This window comes from Varanus komodoensis, unplaced genomic scaffold (genome assembly GCF_004798865.1).
Source record: "Varanus komodoensis strain SLA01 unplaced genomic scaffold, ASM479886v1 scaffold19, whole genome shotgun sequence".
NCBI lineage: Eukaryota > Metazoa > Chordata > Lepidosauria > Squamata > Varanidae > Varanus > Varanus komodoensis.
The window spans coordinates 10,601,687-10,626,892 of record NW_025335550.1 but is presented as its reverse complement, the minus strand read 5'-3'; the positions used below and the strand labels follow the sequence as shown (position 1 = coordinate 10,626,892).

The window sequence follows — 25,206 nt, the reverse complement described above, 5'->3', positions numbered from 1 at the left end:
GTCTCCTGGCGTGCCGGGATTTTTCCTGCTCGGGTTCAGCAGGCTCCAAGATGGAGACCCGAGAAGCTGAGCCGGAAGAGCCATCCTGGCCATGTTAAATATTAGCATTCCTGGTGCTTACACAACCCACTAAAACGATCGCACGGTTACCCACGTAAGTTTACCACCCGCTTTTCTCTCCCTTTGTTTGCACTGTGGGCAGGGATAGGACTCACTTTTTTTTTTTTTAATTAAATTAGAGTCATATCCTTCCTTTTTCCCTCTTGCGAGGAATGGAAAGCAGCTTACTGCGCCCTGCTCTCCGTCTATCCTCACAACAGCCCGGTGAGGGAGGTCAGGCTGAGAGCCAGGGACGGGGCATGGTCACCCAGGGGCTGCCTGCCTGAGCCGAGAGTGGAGCCCCCCGAGCAGGGGGGCTCCACCTTTCCGCTTCCATAGCTTCACAAGGCAAGTCATCAACAGAATGTCGAAATGCAATGCCAGTATTCTTAAATTCTTAACACTTTCCAGCAGCATAAATTGAGCTCCTGGCTTTAAAAAGCACAGCTGCAGGTCCGTGCTTGCTAAGGGGCGGGTGGCGGAGGCGTTTTCCAAGGAATGCCCAGGCCAGGCCAAAGACCAGCCGAGAAATGACGCTTGGGGCGCCCTGCCCTGCCCTGCCCTGCCCTGCCCACGAACCGTGGCTTGTCCGCCTGAGCTGCTTGTGGTTACTCGGCCATGGCTTGATGGCACAGCTGAGTTCAGACAACGTGCCTGCCCTGGACTCTCGGGGAGGGACTGCCATACTGCCTGCGTGTTTGGTTTTAGCACGGCCCGTTTACAAAACCGGCGTTCTGGCGATAAGCTCATTTATACATGCGGCGCGATTTAAGAACAGAACTCCTGTTGAAAAAGCCGGCGACTTAAAAACGAAGCACGGCTTCGGCGGCGCTCTGAAGGGCACGGAGCGACGGCTCCCGGTCCACACGGCCAGGTCCCGTGAGCGGCCTCTACGCGCCGCCCGGAGGACTCGCCCCCGGCTGCGCCGCCGCAGGTGTGTGACTCCCGCCCGTGCGGAAGTTTCCCGGAGGAAGCGGAAGCGCCCCTCGCCGCCCGGGCGGGTCCAGGGGGCGCGGGGGCGGCTGGGGGTCGCAGCCGGGCGCACGCGGGAGTCCCGGCCGTGCGGGGGGCGCCCGGTTGGGGAGCGCCGCTGGGCCGCGCGGGGCGCCCCCCCGGCAGGGCTTCCCCGCCCCGCCCCCTCACGTGGCAGGCGGTGCGCCCTCCCCGGCCGCCGCTCCGAGCCTGCGCCCTGCCGCCGCCTCCGCGGGCCGGAGGAGGAGGAGGAGGAAGGGCCCGGGCCGCGCGCCGCCGCCGCCGCCGCCACGCCAGGTAAGCGGGCTCGCGCGGAGCTGTGCAGGGGCCGTGCCCTCGCCTGCGCCGCGCAGGGCGCCCCTGGGCATACGCAGAGTGCCCTTCCCCGCGCTCCCGGGCGCAGGAGCGCGCGGCGTGTGCGTCGAGCCCCCAAGTGCGCGGGTCCAGGCGGGGCCGCCCCTGTGCAGGCAGCCCGGCCTCGTCCTCGCTGGGGGGCCCGTGTCCCCTCGGGCTGGTTTCTCGAGCGAGCGCGGCCGACCGGCTTCGTGCTGCTCCTTTCATTTTTCATTCTGCCGTGCATTGGCCCGGCGTTTGGAAAGCAGTGCCTCTAAGCTCGTACAGAGTGCACTTGCTTATCTCTAAGCAGGGCCTTTGGAGCAGGGGCTGTAACGAATGTCGTCGCCCCGGAGAAGCCTGTTCAAAACCTTCGCTCGGGAACATCCGTTACAGAAACGTCCCCCAAATTAATTCTACTCCTTAGTCCTTCTTTCTTGGAGGATTAACTTTTCTTAGTGGGCAAGTTTCGGGCGCAACGGGTGGGGCTGCAGGCGGAGGGAGAGAGATGATGGTTGTGCAGGCGTGCAGAATGAATTGGCAGTTGTTAAAATAGCGTTCAACTGTAATAGCACTTTCCTTTCCGTGGGGAATAATTAAGCAAACTTGCAAGATGATACCTGAGAAGCAGGTATCTCCCAGAGCTTAACAAGGGCAGCAGGTCATGCTCAGTACTAGAAAGAGAGAGAGAATGTTTGGTTATTTCAGATATAATCCAGGTAGAAACTTGTGAGTGTCCTCCTTGAAATTCAGGGTGTAATCCTATTATTATTTATTGCATTTCTGTACCCCCTGTAGCTCAAGCTATCTGGGAGGTTTGCAACAAGGTATAAAAACAATAAAATAACATAAATGTTCTGCAACTCTCAGTATCCCCCAGCCTGCCATGGCCGCTTGGAATTGCTGAAAATTGTGTATCCGTTTTGCGGCCTACACACGAATGGAATTCATACTCTTAAACTTGTTTTTGTTTGTTACAATTCAGCTGCCCTATACTTGAAGTTCTCTGCCTGAGATACAAATGAATTTCATAGCAAACAAAATAAAAGCAACGAACACCGTGCCAGAAATAAGAAAAGCGAAACCCAGGCCTCTTCAGCTCACCCCTTTTCTCTCAGCTACCAAAGGACTGCGGTTTCCTGGCTCAACTAAAAGTGGAAATACTTCTTGTAAGTTTAGTTCCACTGCCTGGAATGGGAAGGGATGTAATTGGCATCGTCGCCAGCTGATGTGCACAGAATACGCGATACGGTGGAGGTGCAAAATATTTTATTGTGGCCCGGAAGTTAAGCAGGCAGTGCCAAACGGGGGCTTGGCTGTGAGGTGAGGAAGCTCGGCAAGTACGGAAGGGAGCCCACCCGTGCGCGTTCCGCTGCCACGTGACTCCGTTGACGACACCTGTTTCTAGGTGTGTCGGGAGCGTGTCCGAGCGAGCAGCGTCCCGGAGTTCCCTTCCAGCCTTGCGGCAGAAAGCTCTGTGCAACTCAAAGCCGACCGTGCTTGGTGCCCTGGTGAAGCAGTGCGAGGGCAGAGTCGTGCTGAGGGGAGGTCTCTCAGGGCCGGACTGGGGACCTGGGCAGGGGCAGGCGGTTGTCGGTGGAGCCCTTTCAGTCTGCAAGCGACCAGGGACTGGGCTGGGGGCTTATTTCCCAGCAGGGTTTGACATTCAAGCCCAGTAACGCTGGAGCAGCCCCAGGGCAAGACCCTGGGTGCCACGGAGGGCCCAGCCGGAGCCCAGACCTCAGCCGGACTGAGGATCTGTGGGCAGTTGTGCCCGGAAGACTGTGCAAACATGGTGGCCTCCAGACATGCAAAGCCAGCAGAGGCTTTCTCAGGAGGACTGGGAGCTGCCGTCGCTGCCACAGGGGCTTCCAACCGAGTGGGGTCGTGCCAGAGTACCACTAGAAGGGAGCTCAGCAGCCGGGGTGCCATCACCGGGAAGGCCTTGTTTCAGGGGCACCTGGCAGCACAGGCCCCCTGAGGCCCCAAAATGGTTGGTGCTGGGATGGTGGGCCTTCAAGGAGGCCACTTGGGGCTTGGGTCCTTGCGTGGGGGGTTCTGCTGAGGTTGGTGGGCCCATCTCCCCAGGGCTGACTCAGAATTTCACATGCAGCCGATCTTGGGTCTCTTCCTGCAGCCTGTTCTTCTCTGCTTGAAATGGGTTCCACCAGCTTGGAGGTGAAATTGTTCTCCTTCACCTTTCACTCCTGATTACTCCTAATAAGCACAGATCGCCTTTGATCCTGGCAAAATCCTTTATTTGCTGTGCCTTTGTTTGGCTTGGCTGGCAGAAGGGTTTGGGGAGGGGAAAAGGATCCTAGATTTGAGAAACGGGTGCTAATGTCTCTCTTTTATAACCAAGCAGGCACCTGCTTGAACTCAGGTTTGGCTTCAGCAGGCCAGTGGAGCCAGGTGAGCTATGACTCATGTTTCTGAAATGAGGAAGGGAAGACTCTGGGGGTGTTGCTGGAGGTTGGGTTAATCCCAGCAGTGAAGGAGTGGGGTGCCACGTTTCCCTGCAACAGAGGAAATACGGTTATGGGAACCCTTTAGCAGCAGGCTTGTGTCCTGTGGAGCAGCAGGGGCTTTATTGTGGGGTGTGAAGGGGGGCTCGGATGAGGACCCCCCCCGCCCTAACCAGAATAATATGAAGTGCTTCCCTGGGCATGGGAAGCTTTTTGCGTGGAGTAGAAAGGCAGACAGAAAAGCTGTCCCGAAGATGAAACATTCATTACTTTAAATCTGTATTAGCAGCAGATTGTTACTTTAGAGTAGATGCAGAGCTTGGGGGCTGATCTGGATCAGGTCCGTGAAGGTTTGGATGGGTTCTTCATTTTTACTCCCTCTCCTTCTCTGCTGGCCTTTCTCTAATTGCTTATTCAACACCAGGCCACACCAAAATATTTTGGATTCCAGTGGAGACAGCTTGCAGGTATATATGTTCGTGGGAAAATGGCAAAATTCCCTAGCCCCAGACCAGCTCAGAGAAGTCTGAGGAGTAGCCGCTGATGAGGTATTTCTGCTGATCCAAGAGTGCTCCTCTCATGCAGCTGGTGACCGGGGGGAGAGACTTCTGGGTGGCGGCACGCAGGTGCCTAAGGTGCTCCCTCCCCGTGGAGCCTTACCTGGTTCCTCTCAGTACCAGGTTTATTTGCCAGTGCATGATAACCTTTCAAAGCTATCAAGGCTTTGCTCTTTCGGGTTATTCCTGGCTGGTTTGTGGCTGTTGGATTCTACCTTTCACAGAAAAGTGTATCCTGTATGTAAGCTCTGCTAGGAATATTAGGTTTGGGAATGTATTATATTTTAATTGATATTTAATTTAATTAGTGTATTATATTTTAATTGGTGTTTTGTGAGACACTCCGAGGCTTCGGCGAATGGGGCGGCATAGAAATTTTCTAAATAAATAAATAATTAATGGGCTTTTCCAATATCATGCAGCAGTGAGTTCCACAGCCCATTCATTGCATGGCATCAGGGAAAATGCTTTTCTTTCGTTCAGTCATTAATCTTCTGCAGCATGTTTTCGTGGGGACATCAGCTACACGGGAATGTCATGCTCACCACCCTAAGCTTGGCAGCTTGGCTTGATCTGTGGGCGAGCCACCAGGGGCAAGATTGCCTGCTTGCTTTTTTGATTTAAGCAGCCAAAGGAGAGACTTTAAAATAACCTCGCCTAGTGTGAAGCAGTTGTTGGAGGGCAGGGAGAGAGAAAAGCTGTAAAATATAACCGTGCCATATTTTATGGAGCAAACCTACTCGGCTTTTGTTAGTCTTGTCCCTGGAGCAGGGAGGCGGAAGGGAAGGGAAAGCGCTGGCAAGACCTCAAGGCGGACCAGAACTGAAGGAACGCTGTTATGCTTGTGTGTCGCGAGCAGAGGGCTGGTGAATCATGATCCATGTGAAATCGGGCGTTGCCAGTGCGTGCCATAAGGACGCGCCCCTCCAAAGGGAAAAGGGGCATTTTCCCCACCAATGTTGCATTCGGCTGAGGCTGCTGGGCTTGAGACGTTGCGTCATAATGCATGGAGTCAGCGCTTAAAAGCAAGGAGTGTGGCTTCCCCCAGGGTCGGCCCGAAGGCACATGGTTGCCCATGGATCCAGCCGCTGGGGAGCATGGGCAGGAGGGTGCTCCTGCGTTTGTGTCCCGCTTTTGGGTTTTCCAAAGGGCAGCAGGTTGACTGGAGACGAGGCAGGGCTGAAGCTGTTCGGTGCGGGAATGGAGGAATGATCGGCCATCCCTATTAGAACGCTTGGCTTCCGCCTCCGGGGAGCTTCAGGCCAGATTGCCCCATGTGCCGGACAGTTCGCACCCCTGGATTAGGCCTTTCTCGCTCTGTGAGCATGGCTTTTATTCTCCCGTTGTGTTGCCGGGATCTGGGCACTGAATTGTACTGCGCTCCTCCTGCGTGTGATTTTCTTCTTCATTCTGTGATGGCACAGCTGAGAGAGGATTTCCATCTGCTTAATTCTCTTTCACCACAGGGGAGGGGGATGTTTTAAAGTGTGTGTTATCCTATCTTCTAATGAATGATATGGAACTCTGAGCCCAAGATGCTGGAATGATGAAGCTGTAGGTTTTTTTCTTATCCAAAGAAAACATGCCTTGAGAAGGGGACGCAGGCACTGGGATAACATGGCTGTGTTTTCCTTTTCTTCTTCCCCCTGAAGCTCAGTGGGTGACCTTGGGCCAGACTCTACCTTGCAGGGTTGTTGCGAGGATAACACAGAGGAAGTAGATTGTTTTAGCCTCCGTGGGCTCTTTGTGGGGGAAGTATAACCAATATCTTAAAAGTGTTTGTCTCCTTTGGTTTGGCCTTAAAAAAAAAAGGACACTGGATGGATTTTGGACATTTTCTTGTGGCTAGTGCAGCTGCCTTTATTTTTGGTTGCGTTAGCTGTTATACTGCCTGAGGTTCTTCACATTACAAATACTCTTTTATTCCTGATAATTGGTTGTTTTGGAGGCTGGAAATGCATATTCGAAGCAAGTGGACAGAGCAAGCAGGCAATGCCCTGACCAAGCTGTTTGAGAAGCAGCCCTCGCTGGGTTTTCATTGTACACACGCCTGTATTTCCTTGATTGCACTAAGGTTTCTGCTTATGTTTTTCTTGGGACCTGTTGGGTTATTTCATGCCCTCCTGATTCATTTCTGCTCTTTCCCCCTCCTCCTCCACGTATTGCTGATTGGAGCCACGTCTGGACTTTCCTGCTTTTTCCTGTCCTGGAACAAGCCAGTTTATCCCCAAGCAGCAGGCGGTGCTAGCTTTGCACAGGCCGAAACGGCCCTTGGTTTGATGCGGTGAAGGCTTCCAGCAAATGCACACCAGTGCAAGGGCCTGCGCCTGCCCCATCGAAGCGGGGTCGTGCCCGGTGGCCCCCTGGGCATAGCAAGCCACGGGCACCCACTGAGTCCAATCTGCTCTCTGCCGAGGGGTGCAGGGGCCGTTCGTAGAACCGTATCTGCCCCCATGGCTCTCGCTTGTGTCGACGGCAAAGCAAGTCCGCCTGTGGCAGCTGGAGAGGCAGCCGAACGGCTCGAAACGATTGCGTTCTGAAAAGAGGGATGACTAGACTGGCAGGCCTGTTGTTTATTCTGGTGCATGATTGGATTGATTGGACAGCAGTTGGACCTTAGCGTGGAATTTTTGTTTGTTTAGTCAGTCCAGAATGCATTCTTGTGCGCGCAGGTTGAGGAGAACGGGCCGCAGCTCACGGCGATGTGTCAGGTGATGCCTCTGGAGGCCGAACCTTTTGCCTGGGCCAGCGGTGATGCTGGCTGGCGCTCAGCCGCTCCTGCCACGCACCGCTTGGGCCCCAGGACCCTTCCACGGGCTGCTTTTGCGCCTTGCTTTTTGAACAACTGACGTTTGGGGTCGGGCACGAGAGCAGCTCTGCTGGATGGGACCAGGCGGGTTCCTTTTCGTCTGGGCTCCAGCCTCCCGCAGCGGGGAGGCCGGCAGTCCTGGCAAGCCTGCCGCCGAGAAAATGGGGCTCTGCCCTGCTGTTGGTGTGAGCGTCTCGCGCTGTGGTCTCAGCCCGCCAACAGACCTGCTTGTCTCCCAGATCGCTGTTCTGCAGATGCTCTTCCCCGCTGGTCCCTTGCCAGGCTGCGTCAAGTCAAGCCCCTCTCCTCCGCCTCTCCATCCGTCCGTCCTTCCCTTCCTGCGGCAGCAGCTGTGCTCCATTCACGGCTGGAAACGCAAACAAGGAGCCCGTCCCTTCTGCAGCGTGTGGCTCTCTGCGGCTGCCGTCTGTTTCTCCGAAGGCCTTGCTGCCGTGCTGGAAACGTGCTGCCCGTGTGGAGGCATGTGCACCCCGGGGTGTCGTCCTGCTGCTCCGTGATGCGTGGCCACGCTCGAGGCAAGGCAGATCCCGCCCCGGGGAGGCAGGGGGGGGGGGGGCGTCACGCGCCTTGTGGCTGATGCTTCCTTCCAGTCCAGTGCGTTGTGCATCGGCCTCCTCGATCCATGCGCTCCGTTGCCTCACCTGCCTGGCAGTCCTTCTGAGGGGTCTCCGCAGGAGGAGAGGAGGAAACTGCTGTTCAGTTGTGCAGGGAGGGGGTTTGCGGGGAGCCTTCCCCGGACATGTGGCTTGGCAGGAAGCCGGAAGGATGAAAAGGGGGGAATCTTGCAGCAAGCAAGGATATCCCCCAGTAGAGAGTCTCCTCTGTACAGCTCAGCTTTCGCATTTGCATCGGCGTCACCTCCCCGCTCTGAAAGCGCAGGCTTGGGATGTGAACTAGGTGGGGAAGGGGTTGGGACACGACACGGAACTTACAAGGGGGATGAGCAAGATTGGTCCAGACAGCCGATGAGTTTGGGGGGAGACGCGGTCGAACAGGGAGGGGCTGGCAAGGCGGGGTGTGGATTCATTAGCGGCCTCACATGAGCTGGAATCAGTCCGAATTAGTGGACTTAACCAATATCAGGCATCCCTGTCGTCTGCCCCACAAGCTGTGAGAACCTTCCTGAGGATGGAGTTAAGCCTTCTGGAAAGGAAGGGAGCAGGGAGCTGCTGTTCGGAATCAGTTCTTCACAAGGGCAAGAGGTGCCCCCAAAACCAGAGGGAACCTGATTTTGATGCTGCGCAAACAAGCTTCTTATGAAACATCCTGTGTCGGGGGAAAAAATCTGTCGAGCCCAGATAAAGGGCTTTCATCCTTCCTTGATCCCTTTCTTTTCTCTTTTGTCCTCCGTTAGCTTTTCTCCATGGTGCAGTGGCAAATTCTTGTGGGCAGGGCAAATTCTTGTGACTCATCAGGGTCATCCATCTAGCTGCACTATTGAGAACATGTCAAAATTTCAGGCAGTTGCTTTGAGCCAAATCAACCACCCACTTCTGGGAATTTTCATCTGCTAGGAGCAGGTCCCTTGCAAAACCAGTGGGTCTTAATTGCCCACCCCAAACCAAGACACCCCAAACTTCTTTCCATTAGAACAGGGAGTGATCTCCTGTTGGGGAATTCTTTTCCTCCCCACAGTGACTCCCAGCTGGAAGGAACAGGGAATTCTGGAAGACTGGCAGATGTTTGCTAATAAAATACCACCTGGCACCACATCCTTATCGCCCTGTCTCCAGTACAGCATTGATTTTAAAGCAAAGCATAAAACTTTCAGCATTTCATGCCACCAATAATGGCATGAAACATCAATCAATATCTCAAAACTGTTTCTTGTACTTGGTGCGGCAGAACAATATTGATGCTTTTGCTACAGAAAATTAATCAATTTGGCAAGACTTTCCTTGCTTCTGTACTTCCCTTTCTGGTTCCCTTCTTCAAATTTGGAAACCCGCTAGAACTTTTTCAATTAGGTTTGGCTTGCTGCATAATTCCATCCCAGCATTTCAGAACTTAATGTCCGAGTGTGAGGATGGCCTTTGTGGGGGATACACTTGGATAATAAATACGTGAAGTTTGCCGCTGAACCAACTTCTCTTTCTAATTTCTCCGTGTAGCTGTTTGTGCTGCCTCTTAAGTCTCTTATTTCCTGCAAAAGACTGCTGGAGGGAGTTATGGGGTTTGTTATCCACAAAAACAATGCAGTGTTTAATTAATTGAATAAGTGCAGCAATGACAACCAGGCTGCTGGCGTCCTTTTCAGAAAAGTGGGCTTAGATTGACATTGGTCAACCGGACCTTGTTCCCTCTTCACCAGCAGTGGCTCAATTTTCTTTTCCTTGGACGCAGTTTTGATCTCCGTGGTGGCTTGACAAGATTGCTCATTTGGCGTTTCATGGCTCTTTCTTTTACACGTTCTTGCCTTTAGTTCCCAAGGCTCCTCTGGATGGGATTTTGTGAGTGTGGGTGCGTGCACGTGCTGTAGCTACACTATAATTAAAGCATTGTTAGAAAGGTAATTGCACTGAGTGTAACCGCAGTTCGAGTCCTCGTAATATGGTTTCTATTATCCATCTCTCATACGAGACAAAATGTCTTGACATCAGTTCACTCCGGTTATATTGAGCTGGGGCTAAGCGTCCCTTTGCAAAGCTTGGTACCAAAAGGGACCTGTCATCCTTGGAATCTCCCTTGGATAAAGTGTTTAAGTGAAGGTTGACTGTTGCCATGGAAGGGGAAGTTCAGAGACGAAGTGTCTAGGTAACTGTCAGCCTTCCAAGTAAGGAAAAGCTGTTTAGGTCAAAAATAGCACCTCGAACTGGGCTCAGAAACATTCGGGTCGCTGGTGGAAGCAGTCCAGATTCCGTGTGATATCCTTGGATGTTCCGCTCCTTCCATCAATGTCACTGTTGTGAGTGAGTCATCTCTAAGAAGGTGGGTTGGCTTGTTGCGTTTGTGCCATCGTGGGGTGTGCAAGCGTGTTGTGTGTTCTGATGTATCATTTTACCAAGTTCACATAGATGGACATAATTCTAGTGGAAAGGGAAGAATTAGGGGTTTTTTTGAGCCTTAACCAGTGTACAGTTGTTAAAAATGACTCTGGGAATGTGCCGCAACTCAGTGTATTTCTCCTTGTTATCCTCACAACCTTGTGCGGAAGGTAAGTGACTGACTTGAGATCACCCAGGGGCTGAGTGGGGATTCGAACCCAGCTCCCCCCAGTTTAGCCCAGCGTTTGTAGCCACACTGGTCGGCCCGATATGGTCCTTTCCACCCATTTTGCAAGCACAGGCAAAAGGCCTGCGTGGCAGTGAGTTTCTATCCCCTTTCCTTAGGAGAGACAGGTATTAAACCCCCGTTGACAGTACTGCTGGGCTGCTTTCACGGGTATTATCGCACCCAAACTGCAATTGCGAATGTCTCTGGAAGACCCAGAAGAAGCCTCTCCTAAGCTCTGCACTTATTTACCTGTAGTAATCACACCTCCTGCGGTTTTTGTTCACCTGGCTTGCCCGTGACCGCAGGAATGTTGATGCCACTGCCTTGCAGTTGTCAGGAAGGCAGGAGGAGAGAGAGTCTGTTGGATCTGGAAGCCCTTCTTGGACAAGGTGGGCAGAAGGTGGAGGTTTGGGACTCTGACCCCCGGAGACCCTTGCCAGCATGGCCAGGGGTCAGCTGAAGCCCAGGAAGCTGGAGATCGACTTCGTACCCACCCCTGCTCTGGGAGGCATGATGGCCATCTTAACCCGGTTGCTGTGGAATAAATAAAGCTTTCCCCTGCTAATAAAAGGAGAGAGTTGGCACCGGAATCTGGCACAGCTGGCTCTGTGTGGGACAGGCGGTCTTTTGCCATGTGCGTTTGCAGCCGCAGGGTAATGACCTCTAGGAGGATGTTAATTCTGCACAAAGGAAGTGCAGGATTTAATTTTTTGGGTGTGGAATCTCCACTCCCAACCTCCACTCCTCAGTCCTTTTTTTAAAAGCAAGTTTCTGGCCCTTTAGGAGCGATTGCATGTATGTATGCAAGCAGGGTGAAAGAGAAGGCAGAGAGAGGAAAATGCACATTGATCAAGGTGCAGGATACATCCTGGGAGAACAAACAGGTTAAGAAAGAGTAAAATGACTGGGTTGTGTTTCTCCTTCCAAGTAGAATACAAGAAACCAATAATGCAATCAGAACGCAGTGGCTTGTCTTCTGAAGGGTGGGAAATGTGTCTTGGTTTGGTCCAGAGCGTCACCTCAGGTGTTGTGCTTGTTCAGCGTGCATAGTCAGGATTCGGGCCTCGTCCAGGGGCAAGCAGACGCCCGGATGAAGGAGCTGTCCAGGCGGGGAGGGCCGCGGCAAAGCTTGCAAAGCTATTCAAGAAGGCTGCCCAGCTGCCGCCGTCCCTTCGGTCCACTTGCCCCCGGTCCCCGGGATTTTTGCCCCGGCCTGCCCTCCTGTTTCCGCAGCAGAATGCACATGTCAGAAATCCACCAGGCTTTCTCCAGGAGCCACTTGGATTCTAGCACAAAAAAATCGAGGGGACGCTTGGCTTTTAGCACAAAGCAGGAAGCGTCTGCCTCTCCATTAAATCCTGAAAAGATTTTCTCCTCTCCCCTCTGTTTCCTGTTCAAATGTCACTGCGCATGAGTCACAGGGAATCTAATTTCCCCCCTCTGCCGCTCGCCCGTCCTCCGGTTTTCTCTGCGGCCTCCCTCCTGCGAAAGAGGAGGGGGCATGGCTGAGCCTGAGCTTAGCAGAGTCGTGTGTCTCTTGTAAGTCCCAAGCTGGGACAATTTGAGGCCAGATGTGCCAAATGCACTGGGGAGGGCATGAGTGGTCTGCGGCACGGGCAACCTGCTGTGTGCCCTGCGCTGCCTCTGCCTGGTTGCCCAGGAGCCTGCCAGCAAGCGCCTGGCTGGGCCAGGTGTTCTCTGCTCCCACATTGCCCGGCTTTCCGAATTCCCATGATAAAGGCAGCTGTTTCTTTTCCAGCCCTCAGCACTGTAGCTGCCCCTCCGTGTCTGTGGCAGTACGGGGTGTCTCTCTCTCTCTCTCTCTCTCTCTCTCTCATTTCTGCATGATCCTTGCTAAACTGGGAAGAACCCGTTCACACCCCTGCTCGCCCCCAAAGCCTCCTCCTGAGCTGTCCACCCCTTTAATGTTTCTCATAGTGGACTATTGGCGTGTCTCATGGGACGGAGTGCAGCTCACCTGCTCTGCGGGTTGTGTTCCTCTCCTCAGATTTAGGGTGCAAGCTGCCCATTCTTCCCATTGTACAGACGCGGGCACTGAGGTTGCGAGAGCGTGCTTTTTCTGAGCCGTGTGCCGAGTTGCTGGCCGGGTGCAGCTGCCAAGAGGAAGCCTCTCCTGCTCCTGTTCTGCCTGCTGCACGTGAGCAGCTTCACTCCCCAGGTCGTGCACCTGCAGCCTTCCCACCTTCCACCTGTCCACCCCTGAGAGCGACTCTCTCAGTTCTGCCACCTCCATGGCTCGAGGACGACTCTTTATATTTTCCGTGTATTGTGAGAGGGAGGAGAATTGAGATTTGAGCCCTGTGCTTGGAGACACCCGTAACCCCCCCCCCCATGAATGGGGGCTTGGGTTTGGGGACTGGCTTTTGTTCTGCGCGGCGTGTGGGTGTTGCGTTGATGGAGCCGGTCTGCCGTCATGGCCGGGGAGCGAGCTGAGTGGAAAGCGCTCACGAAGCAGCCTTGCTCTGCAGGAGCCAGGCACGCCGGCCCTGAAATTCCCCGGGCTGGAGAGCGGCTCCCCCAGTGCACCCCCTGCCGAAATGTGTTGAAGGGCACGGGCCGCATCCGGAGAGGAAGCCGCCCCTCCGCTCGCTCCGGTCGCCTGCCCTGCGTCAGGGGCTTGTTGGCATCACGGAGGCGGGGAAGCCGCCAGCCTATCCGGGCCGTGGAGGGCCTGCCTGCGTGGGAGTGAGCCTGGATCAAAGTGCCCCACACGGCAGCGGTGTGTGGGTGAGTGAGGAGCGCCCGGCGTCTCGCAGAGCGGTGCTGAAAGCTCCCCCCGCCGTGGTCGGCAGGCCGTCCCTCTCCGCGCGTGCCGCTCTCTCCCGTTCATCTTTGCTGAAGGCGAGCAGGTACACTTGTCCTACCTGTGTGCAGCTTTTGTGTGGGGTGACGGGGGGGGGGCGGTGTGTTCTCTTTTAAGTCCTAACACAGCCAAGGTGCTTGGCTCCGTGACACGTGCCCGGTGTGCGTTTCATGCGGTGTAAACTGCGGAGCGCAAAGCCATGTGCAGGAAGATTAAAGAAAAGCGGAATAACTTTCATGATTTTGCATGTTAAGCATTGCAAGGAGCCTTTTGCAGGAGTTGTCTGCTTTTTGCTAGTTGAATAAATTGTCTTGGTACCCAACTCTTCAGGGTTAAGGAAGCAGAAGGAATCTTGTGGTACCCTAAAGATGGGCCCAGGATTTATTTTGGCACAAAATTGCAGGCACTGGAGTCCAGTTTGTGAGATGCGATGATCCACAAAGTTTGTGCCTGGGTGAAGGTCCTTCCCTTTCATGTGCGTTGCTGTTTTTGCTACTCTTGCACCCGTTTCTCTCTCCACTACTGGTCCCTTTGATGTAAAGGAAAACAAACCAATATAAAAGAACTGCTGTAAGGAATCTCCTCCTGTAGTATATGTGGGTATTCATAATTATTCATGGCTTCTCTACTTTCTCCATCCTTCAGTCCCGGTTTCTCTCCTTTATGTACTATCTTCAGTTGAGCTTTCTTTCTTTGTTTTTATTTTTTATATTTTCTTAACATAAGCAAATTCCCAAAAAATGCGAAAGAGAACAAACTAAAATGAACAAAGCAAGCGAAAATCAACGAAGTTGCCAAGGGAATCTATAGAAATACAACCCATCTTTCTATCTTTCGACACTGTATGAGAGTTTCAGAAAAAAGAAATGCTCAGTATATACAACAGATCTTCCAACCACTTCAAATCCTCTACTGCTTTGTTTTTCTCTCTTTGGCGAACTCTGCTCTTCGGTGGAACTTTCTCGTGGATGCGTTGGCTCTGCATTTTGCCTTTGGATGTGCATTGGCCCTTTGGCCACGCTCCCTTTGAGGCTGCTGATTTTTTAGGGTCCTTGAAGTGCCCGCTGTCAGCAGAAGGCTGGGCTGCCCCACTGCACCTTCGGGGCGGGCCTCTTGTCCCTCCTTGCACTGTACAAAGCGGGGGGGGGGGGGCTTCTGTTTTCCTGCCCTGCAGTCGAGCGTGTGAGCTGCCCAAGGGAGGGGAGCCTGGGGGTGCGTTGGGCGTGCAAGCGCCGCTTTCTGGGGTCAGCGGGGGTGCGGGGAGTCAGTGGGTTTGACGTGCATCCCTTCCATCCCCTGTGGAAACGGCTGGATTCATCCTCCTCGCAGCTTTGCATGTTGAAGGAGGGCCCGGAAAGCTCATCTCGTCAAGAGCAAATCACAGGGTCCTGACACGAGCGGCTGCAGGTGTCTTTGCCGCTTGCTCTCGCCTTTCAGGCAAAGGGGTGTAATTATTGGTAATGAGGGCACGTTGCAGAGAAAGGGGGAATGGCGGGCCTGCCAGGCAGAGGGAGGAAGAGTCCGGAGTCCAGCTGGGAAAATAATGTGCTGCTTTTGACTGGGGAGGGGAATAATGTTAGCTTCTCAGAGAGAGGCTGTGTGTGTGTGTGTGTGTGTGTGTGTGTGTGTGTGTGAGAGAGAGAGAGAGAGAGAGAGAGAGAGAGAGAGAGAGAGAGAGAGAGAGACGCTCCCCTGATCAGCCAAAACTTCAGTATCCAATAGAACTGTTTTCCCGACTCCCTGCCCTTCACAGTTATTTGATCTCAACTCCCATGATCCCCTACCCTGCCACATCTGGGGGACACCAGGTTTCAAGTTGGAGAAGGCAACAGGAGATGGATGGATGGATGCTGGAAAGAGGATCCGTTAATGTTTTGGCTCGTGCCCATATGCCCATGGAGTCTCGACCGAGAAAGCGGAAGCAGGGAGGTGAAACGCAGCTTTCTGAGGCTGTACAGAAACACCTCCTTTGGATCTTTTGGAGCATTTTTTCCACTTCTGGACTTGCCCCTCCGTCAGCCTTTCTGCTGGCCATGCTGGTGCTTCTGTGATGATGGGGGCTTTGGGGTCCTCCCTTTGGGATGAGCAGCATCTCTGAAGGCCCAGCATGGTGATGCACCGCCAGTGGTCTCCCCATGGGGCGAACTGGCTGTGGGGCGGGCCATTTCTGAACGCTTTCCTTCCATGTTGAAGATTTCCTGCAAGTGACGCAAGCCCAGAAGCCCAGCTCCAAATCTTCTGCCCCATTTTCAGTCTCTCTGCCTGCTGGTTTATTTTTACTTTGCTGTTACCTGGGATTATTAAAAATGTGATTTTCCCACTTCCTTCCAGCAGTTTGAGGTGATAAAGTCTGAACATGGTTGAGAGGACGAAATTGTCTAATTTTGTCTCAGGTGTAGACCAGGCTTTCTTCTTCTGCTATGAGAGATGCTTGCAGGGGCATGTGGTCCTTGGAGTACTGATATTGAAGTCTTCTTGCTTGGGGCCAATTTGTTCTTCCAGCAGGTGACATCGGTTTCCATTTAGGAATAAGTCACTTCTGATTTTGCCTTGTTGGTACCAACCTGACGAGAAGTCCAGACACCGGGCGGTGACGTCCAAAGCCTTTTGAACCAGAGTTTCCTTTGGGCAGCCATTGGCCCTGCTGGCTGGAAATGATGGGAGACGTAGTCCAAGGACGCGAAAACCACAGCGCCTGTGTTTCCAGAGGGGACCTGCACCTGTCCTGGAACGGGGGGCAGTTCCATTTTGGGACCTAAGAAGGCAACGGTCTATTTATTTATTTTATTTATTTATTTGTCGATTTATATCCTGCCTTTTTCCTACAAAGGGCTCAAGGCAGCTGACATCATTCTCCTCCTCCATCTTATCCCCACAGCAACAACAGCCCTGTGAGGTAGGTTGGGCCGAGAGCCTATGACTGGCCCAAATTCACCCAGGTGGCTCCACAGCTGAGTGGGGATTCAAACTCGGATCACCTGAGTCCCAGTCCCATGCTCTTAACCACTACACCACACTGCCTCTCCAGCTGCGCCGCACTGGCTCTCCCTGGTGCTGCCAGGGTCTGCAAAGGCTCCTTCTGCGCTGGGCCACCCAGCGCAGGCCATGGAAAGGTGTCCTTGGCGGCTGGCCTGGATATTGGCTGGATTCCAGGCCCCAGCATCTTGCAGGTTTGTAAGATTGCTTTTGTAAGATGGAAAGTCCGGCACTCAGCCTCTGGGGATGAGACCAGCCTTCTGGCAAGTCCAGAGCAGAGTTCTCCTTCCTGGCATGCGTGGGTACACTGCGCCCGACTATGGAGGCTTTTTGCAGCCAGAGTGGTGAACAGTTGCTGATGGAACTTCTTGGTCATCTTCAGTCGCCTTCCCCAGCCGGGTTCCCCCTGGATCTCCTGGACTACAACTCCCAGAGTTCCCGGCTGTGGTCCAGGTTGGCTGGAACCCATGGAGGCTGAAGTCCAAAAAGGGTCTGTAGGGTGAGGAAAGCACAAGGCCCTGAGCCTGGAAGGGATCTCTTGGGCCGGAATGCCTCCGGGGCTTGGGATCCACCCAAGAACTGATCAATCACAAGAGATTTAGGGAGCACTGCCTGGAGAAGTGGAAGGTTTTCTGAAAGCACAGCCAGTGGCTCCTTTGAGAACCATTGTCTTGCCTTGGGAGGGTGCCTGAAAAAAATCGAAATATATAGCAGCAATTATCCCCTTGAAAAACAAAACCAAGAAACGGCAAGTAAAACGATGGCTCCTTACTGAGAGGCCATCTTTAAAAAGCTGCGCTTGAGTGTTTTATGGACGCAGACAGGCTGCATTAAGCCAATAATTTTGCTGGCCCCCAGAGGGTGGTTTCGAAAAGAAACTCCTCCCGTAATGGCATTTGCCACGTGGCCAAATGCCCCGTTGGTGCCAGACCTTCTGGGAAGGGCTTGCCTGTCAAGCTGAGATTCCGGTGGGGGTCCGTGTCCCGCCGTCTTCCCCAGGCCCCCCCCCACCACCACCACCGTGCTCAAGTGCAGTAGAGCCTCTGCCTGCTTCCCTTGGCAGCCATTCTAAGGGGGAGGTTTTTTGCAGTGCTCCCCCATATAAAACACAACCCTGTTTTTCATCTTGTCGTTTCGGGGTTTGATGTGTTCTCCCAGGCCAAACTCTGCTGCAGCGAGTGTTCTGCTTGCAGGGACAGAGGGTTTTAAATAACTGAGCAATAAAAATGTGTCCCTCCCGACTTTGGTGAGCCACCGCGGTCCATTCTGGCCTCCCAGATTCTGCCTTCTCATTTGTGTGTTCACGGACCAGTCTGGGCAGGAGTCGTATTTGAATTTCTGCTGAGATATCACCAGGCATTGCCCTTAAGGACTGGAAACTTCGCATTTGAAACTAAACTGAAGTTGTGCCATGGTATGGAATTCGGCACTGGAGTGAAGCTGGGCTCCCCGGTCTCTTTAGACTTGTGAGTATATTTGGGAATTCGGGGGTCAGACTAGATGGCCTGGGAGAGCCGTTCTGACTTACCGTTTCCGCCACCACACAATGCTTGATTGGCCTCCCTCTGCTTTGGCATTTACCTGTCACATCTGGGGATCTTCAGTTGCTCCTGATTCAGCAAAAACCTGGCTTTGTGTCTGTTCGGCAGAGCGATGACTCTTTAATAAGTGAGTGTCTTTTTCAGCCGATTCTTGGCAGCGCAAAGCAGCTATTGCATCTTTAAATAGGTGTTTCTACAGTCCCCGGTTCTGTCTGGGAGCAGGCTGTGGCGGCAATACATTTGCACTAGAGCGATCTTTAATATTCTGTGGGATAGCTACTCTTAAAACTGTTTATCTGCCTCTTGGAAATTAACAAACGGTCAGAGTAAAATGGATTCTTGGCATTCTTTTGGCAGCTGAAAAACTGAGACTACTAAATAGGAAGGCGAAAACCCACCTCCTGTGTTGCGACTGAGTGAGGACTTCACATAGAAACAGAGCGGGTCAGAATGGGTCTCCCGGGCCATCTAGTCTGACCCCCGGCTCCGCTCACGACATGCCCACCATGTGGGCATTATATCAGCAGGTAGTTCTGTGGAGGCTCCTCTGGAAAAAGATGCTGCAGGTACCCCGGCTGCCCTTCTGGGATAGTGAGCACACATCTGGCTCCTGAAATACTCTGGTGTTACACAGATCATTATTTATAACAAGTCGGTCTCTGTGTGGCTTTTTTTGCAGATGCCTGGAGAGACTGGGACAGAACGATGCTTGGTGAGAAACAGACCAGTCCCTTGGCATTACGCACCTTCTCACGGCCTCTGTGTCTCCCAAACAGGGATCTGAGGGACGCGCCCCGGCTCTCCGCGCATGGTGTTCTTCCCTCGCCTTTCCTGGAGCCATGGAGGCCGTTGACGTCCCGGTGGGCAACCTCATTGACTTTGACTCCGAGCCGTCCATGACGGACACCTCCGACTCCGCCCCCACGGCTCCTCTTGCCGCCAGCAGCAACGGGTTGCTGGGCCCCCTGAAGGACGGCGGGGCCCCCGTGGCGGAGGAGAGCGATGCCACGGAGTCCGCCGACAGCGAGAACGACACGACGGACTCGCCCACCCACCACAGCTGGAACAGCCGCCGCCGCTCCTCCTCGGAGTCCTACTCGTCCAACCAGAGCACGGAGTCGGCCAAGGACGAGGCGACGGCGCAGCAGCGCGAGTTCATCCGGCAGTATGTGGAGAAGATCTTCGCCGGCGGGTGAGCGGGCCCGTGGGCACGGGCGTGGGCGCTGCACCCCCTTCTGCATCTGTCCCAGGGGCGCCTCGCTTTCAGGGGGCAGGCCAGAGGGTGGCGGAGGGTGGCAGTCGCGGCTTCCCCGGGCCTCTGCCTTCCCGGCCAGCTGCGTGGCTGGCTTCGGCCCCCTGGCTGTGGCACGGCAGACCGGGAGGGAAGGAGGCCGGGCCGCTGCCCCCTCCACCCACTCCCCAGAATGCCCCCCCTTCCCCAAGGGCCGTTTTTCTGCCTTGGGGAGGCAGCCTGGTCGCAGGGAGAGGATCCGGACACAGGTCAGAGCTTTGTGTCGCTCTGCATCTCTCACTCACTCACATGTTTTCATTTATTTTTGTCAGGTTTTAATTCAGCATCTCTTTTTAATCTGCTTTTTCATGTTACCCATCGACAGGACTGGATGCACAGCAAAGTCTCTCCGGAACTGGAGGCAGTTCCCTTTTCTTGCCCTGCCCGGAGAGGCTGGGCTTGCACCCGGGTCTTTCAGCACGGACTACCCCTTAGCCGTGGCTTTCTCCAGATAAAGCCCCTGAAAGTGAATGGGGCCTTGTCTACGAGAAGGACAGGCACCTGGCCCAGTCCAGCAAAGCGGCTGCTGCATGCTTGGCCGCAGTCCCAGGGGAATTTGAACATGGCTCCGGCGACCTCGCCGACGGACGAAGAATCGCCGTCCCCACGCTGGGCTTCCCCCTCCGTGGCTCGGTCGCTTGCCCCCACCCCAAAGCCATCTCCCCTTCTCCTTGCTCTGCCTGGGGGACTCTCGCTCCCTTTGGGGGCAGGCTGCTAGCATGGGTGCAGCGGGAAGTGGCGTGTGTCCGTCCCCCCCATCCCCCCACCCCATTTCCTTTTGCTGTTTCGGGGCTGCGCCTGGGAACAGCCCCACAAAACCCAGCGGTCCACACCGGCCGGAGCGGGGCCCCTTTTCCTTGCCCCAAACCCGCCGGGGGCCTGGTCCGGATTTCCCAGCGGCAGAAGGCGACGGGCTCTCGCAGAGGGCGAGCGAGGGGAGGCTGGTTTCCGAGTCCGCGTGCTGCCAGCTGCGTGACCCCGGCCGCCAGAGGCATGCGCCGATCTCGGGCTGGCTTCTCCGCAGCTGAAGAGACGTGACTGGGCCTGACGGGGCCGCGGCGGTGAGGCGAGGAGGCGCCGCTCTGCTCTGGTGGCGGAGCGCCTGCCGCCTGCAAGGTTTCTCTTGCAGTCCCACAGCGAGCCTTTCCTCTGGAGCAGCTCGTTTGAAAGATGAGGCTGAGAGACCTGCCGGGCAGGCTGCAGATGGAGGCAGTTTGCAGAAGCAGCTGCGAGCTGCGTTTTCGGAAGGGAGGGTCGAGCAGGGTGGGCGCCTCCGTGGCCCCTGTGGTCCTGCGCACAAAGTCCCCGCTGGCCCAAGGAACAAATCTGGCCTCTGAGAAGGACTTGGGGCCACACCGCAGAGAATGGTTGGAGGATGGAGCTGGGGAAAAGAGGCCAAGCCATCTGGGGGTCCTTGGAGGACCAGACTGGGCCCCCGCCTTGGAGTTCTGCACCCCTGTCCTTGGGGGCACAGAAATGGGGAGATTTCTGTGCCTCCTCCTCCACCGCATCCTAAGGGCACTTGGCTTATGCAGACCGTTCTCTCCCTCCCCCTGCTGTTTCGACCAACTTGCCAGGCAGAAGTTCTGGAGAGCTCAGAAACATTCGCATGCTTTTGGCCTCATACAGGGACTGAACCCCACGGGTTTTTCATTCTGATTTCCATGGTTGTGGTTATCTATGAGAGATATCCTTGTACACCTGAGATTTTGATGATCTGAGATGCTACTGTTGTTACAGCAATCGTAACATTCAAGCAACTGAAACAGCTGCAAAACCTTTTGCAGTCGAGCATCTGAGAACGGAACAGATGAATTCCTGCATGGAATTAAACGCCCCATCGCTCGCTGTCGGTTGTCACAGCAGCGTGGTGAGGCCGTGGGCTGCTCTCCGTGGGCCAGCCTCCCCCCGGAGGAGTGGCGAGCCCCTTCCTCCCTGGCCGCGCCAGTGGAGCAGAAGCGCTCGTGAGCAGAGCCGTCTCTCCCCGGCTGAGTCATGCTGCTTTTTTTGGCGCAGCGATTCCTGCTTGGAGGCTTCTGGGCTCTGTCGTGCGGAGGATTCGGCCGAAGTGGCCTGTTTTTGACTCAGATACCGATGGGAAGGATTCCATCAAATTAAGTGGCTCTGCTGTGAGTCACCGGGGGCCGAGGGAGCACGGCTAGAGGTCAACACCGGGGAAAGTGGGTTCACATCTCCCTCTCTGCCCATGGCCTGGGTTCCGGACCGGGAGGGAATGTTCTGTGGGCGACTGGTATTTCCTCCTTGGTAGCCTTCCCTGAGAGGTGGTTCAAATTCCACCTGCAAAAAGAGGGGAAGGCCAGAGCAAGGACGATTTATCGGTGCCGGTCGCTTGCCCAATGCGAGAATTGCAGGGAAAGAGCTGGGATGCATCTCCACTTCGCCATTCAGAATTCAGCCACGGGGGTGGTTGAGTCGCCTTGTTTCCTCAGTCGGTTTCGAGGCAGGCAGATCAGAGTGGAAGGTCCTTCCCAGCTTGAGGGGGAGACATCGCACCTGCTCTTCTCGAAGCCTCGGGTGCGAGGGAGGCGGGAGAAAGAGGAACCCTCCGACGGCTCTCCTTCTCCTGGAATTCACTTCTCCGAGCAGAGGGGCCCATGTCCACACGCAGCTCCTCCATGTTCACGCAAGGGGAGCAACTCCCCTGCAGGTGTCCACTCACCACACAGCTGGCCCTTGGCAGGGCTCCCCCGCCCCAGTTTGGAGCTAGTGAAACCGCGGGGAAGGGCCATCGTGCAGCGGGGAAGCGTGCAGTCCGTAGGGTGAAGGTCTTGGGCTCAGTTCCTGGACAGAACTTGAGGGGCCAGCCGTGTGTTTCAGTGCCAGGCATCAGCATCTATGTCTTGATGGTGTCCGAAATAGTTTGCATCTTGACGCATCTCTCCAGCTCGGGGCACATCTCGAATTCCGACGCTGTCTTCGCAATCTGTGCCACGGCAGTGACGGTTTCCTAAATTAGACTCCAAGTGAGCTCCGTGGGGCAGATTCTTGGCATTGTACGGCACCCGGTGGTGTTGCTGAAATGCCTGGCAAACTGTGTGTGTTGAACAACACAATATTCTTGTTGTTCTTAACCGTATTGCTTACTGGGAGAGGGTGAGACTGAGAGAAGAGGTATGCTGCCAAGCTCACCTGGTGGGTCACACCTGTGGCAGGACGGACCCTGGGGACCTGCCAGTTTGCCCGCCCAACTGCCACGCAACACCAGCACACACCTTCATGCACCGGGGTGATTGTGTTCTTTTTGTGTTTGTGGTTCCAGAGAGGAATTCGACCAAGAGGAGAAGGCCAAGTTTGGGGAGCTGTGCAGCGGGGAGAACGCGAAAGGCAGGGAGTGGTTTGCCAGATACGTGAGCGCGCAGGTGAGGGCCGGGGCCGGGTGACGCAGGGTTGTGTTCTCGGGGGCCCTCTTTCTCCTGGCTGCTCCCCCGACTCGTCTTGAGACGTCTTGAGGTTCACTGCTTGTATGAACCTGGAGAAGGCAGCTCTGCCAGCATGCGCAGGGAATTGTAGGGAACACGAAAAATACCCGTGCGTTCTTGTGTTTCTCCACGGAATGATGTGTCCCACCCACCTTTGCATGCCCGTCGGGTAAAGCTCAGGAGAAAACTGCCCCCTCGAGCCAGAGCTGGGTTTGCCCTCTCCCTGGTGCTCTTTCCGTAGCGACTGGCCGTGCATTTTCCCGCTGGCAGAGCTGCTTCCTCTTCTCCGCACCGGGCTGTGTGGCCGGCCGTTGTCCCCGCTGCCTCCCCGCTTCCCATTGCAGGGCTGTGCACGGCGCTGGTCGGCTGGCCTTTCTCGTGGGCCCTGAGCTACGCTCCCCGCCCCCCGGCTGTGTGTGGGGCGGATTGGCTGGCCCTGGCCTCAGTCGCAAAGCTGGCTCCATGGGGCGGGTTCCAAAATGGAGTGACGCCCCCCTTTTAAATAGCGCTGCGCAGATACTTAGCCAAAAACTGTGTGTCCACCATGGGGGGAAGGGCGCAGGAAATCAGACAGCCTGAATGGGAGCTGCCTGGGGCGGCCGCCGCTCTCGGCCTGGGGTGCCCGACGGGAGAGCAGGGGGGCCGACTTCGCTCCGCAGCAGACGGCTCTTTCAGGCTCATCTGGGAACGGCCTGACGGGTCTCCTGCCCACGTGTCCTTGCAGCGCTGCAACTCCAAGTGCGTGTCGGAGCAAACCTTCTACCGCCTGGTGCAGTCCTTCGCGGTGGTCCTGTTCGAGTAAGTAAGGCCGGGTGTGGGAATGGGGACCTAGCGGGAGCCGCACCTTTAAGCCTCAGTCCTCTCCAGGCAGAAGGCCTACGGAGTGTGCGGGGCATCCTGTTGGGTACGTGTGCGTACAAGTGGAGACGGGGGTGGGCCCCTGGGGGCCCTTGGCGCCCCCTCCTGGCTCCGCTTGGCGGCCCACCCCGTCCCTTTGCCCTGCCTGCCTCCCCCAGGCAAGCGGGTGCTTGGGCCGCCGTGTTTGCCATCACCTTTGCCCATCGCTGGGATGCGGCCCCCCCACGCCAGCAGCTTCCCCACACCTGCATTTACCCCCTTGGGCTGGAAGGGCGGCCCTGTTCGTGGCCCCTTGGAGGCAGTGGGGCTGCCTTTTGTCTCCCCGAACTGGCACAGCCCACGACTGGGGTGGGAAGGTCCTTTGCCTCCAAGCCGGCTTTCCTTGGACCCTGGGAGGGGCCTGGTGCCTTTGGCACAGGGGTCAGATACCTCCTGCACACAGATATGATGTCCTTAAAGCCCCCTTCCTCAGCCAGTTGCTGCAAAGTAGAACTCCCATCATCCCCGGCCTCAGCAGTACTGGGACTTGCCCCCCAGACGCTCCGCAGGGCCTGTGGCTGAGGAAGGCTGCTGTGGAGGCTCACCCCCCGCCCCCCCGGCAGGCCTTCTTGGCCAGCGGCTGGCCTGAGCAAAGCCGTGTTCCCGGGGCCCCTCGCCTGGTCGGACGGATAGGCGCCTCTGCGCTCGGGGGCCCGTCCGGAGGAGGGAGAGGCCCCCGACGGAGCGCCTGGCTTTGCAGTGACTTTCCACGCCTGCTGCTTGTCGCCGGTGGGGCCTGCACGCCAGGGGCAGCGCTAGCTCAGGGGAGCGTGACCCCTTCCAGCCCACGGGACAGACCCCATGCTCAGAGGTTCTGCAGGCTGCGGCCCCATGGGGGTGGGGCTGAGGGCAGAATTGGAGCGGGCGCAGGGCAGCCCAGGTTTGGTGCATGGGCTGCGGGCCGGCGGCCCTGTGCTGCGCCTGTGTTCAGCGTCTCTCGCGTCCTCAACTCCTCCGCTTTCCAGGTGTTACCAGATGGACGATTTCAGCCCCGCCAAGAACCTGATGACCATGTGCTTCACTTTCTACTACATTGGTAAGCCCCGGGTCCCTCGCACCAGGTGCCTCTTCTCCGTGCCCCGTGCGGTTGGAAACATCGGGGCGAGCTGCTGGCCTTCAGCAAAGCAGGGTGTCCTGCCCGGAGCATCTTCCTGAGAGGAATTTTCTGGGAGCAGGAACTGTGGCAGGAAGAATGTCGGAGCAGCCGAAACCCTCACCTCCTGTTTGCTTTGCTGCTCCTTGCCCTTAACAAGCATGTTTTGAGGGTGCCGAATAAGAGCTGCGCTTTGTTCTGAGCTTAGAACAATATTAGAAACAGAGCGAGTGAGAGGGGGTCTCCCAGGCCATCTAGTCTGACCCCTGGCTGCAGCCAGCTCCACTCATGACTTGCCTACCATGTTGCAGTACCAAAAACCTCAGTCAGATAGTATCTTGGATAGGATCACCCCAGGACAGTGAGTTTTCCTTTCTGCAGAAGAGCAGAATTTCCAAATTTGCAAAAATTGGAACCAGGCTTGGAACAAGACAACATACTGTCCCAGGTGGGAGCCAGTGAGCCTGTTGAATGGTCACTCCCTGTAGGTCATTTCCAAACACATCAGCCAGATCTGCTCCCTATCTTCCTGTGCGGCTCTCTAAGCCAGAGGGCTGCCAATTTGCTTTTCGTATTTGGAAAGAGCAAGAAAACAAGCCAGGTTCTGCCTCGAGGAAAATAAGCCGGGCCTTGGTCGAGTGTAAAGGCTGAGCCAAGCCTTCTGCCTCCTTTTTC

General features: G+C 55.5%; 1 protein-coding gene across 4 annotated transcripts in view; it reads left to right on the top strand.

The window, feature by feature from the left end:
• Positions 1-25,206, top strand: part of KIAA0513 (KIAA0513 ortholog) — a 38,374-nt gene continuing 13,168 nt past the window's right edge. For 2 of the 4 annotated variants that reach the window (XM_044427913.1, XM_044427909.1), the window contains exons 1-5: positions 1-154; positions 18,587-19,002; positions 22,382-22,481; positions 23,266-23,339; positions 24,404-24,474. In XM_044427913.1, the coding sequence (XP_044283848.1) occupies positions 18,650-19,002; positions 22,382-22,481; positions 23,266-23,339; positions 24,404-24,474 (598 nt within the window). In that variant the 5' untranslated portion in view covers positions 1-154; positions 18,587-18,649. Of the gene's footprint in view, positions 155-2,392; positions 2,574-18,489; positions 19,003-22,381; positions 22,482-23,265; positions 23,340-24,403; positions 24,475-25,206 lie in introns of those variants that run through there. The other 2 variants (XM_044427910.1, XM_044427912.1) reach the window with 2 other exon arrangements.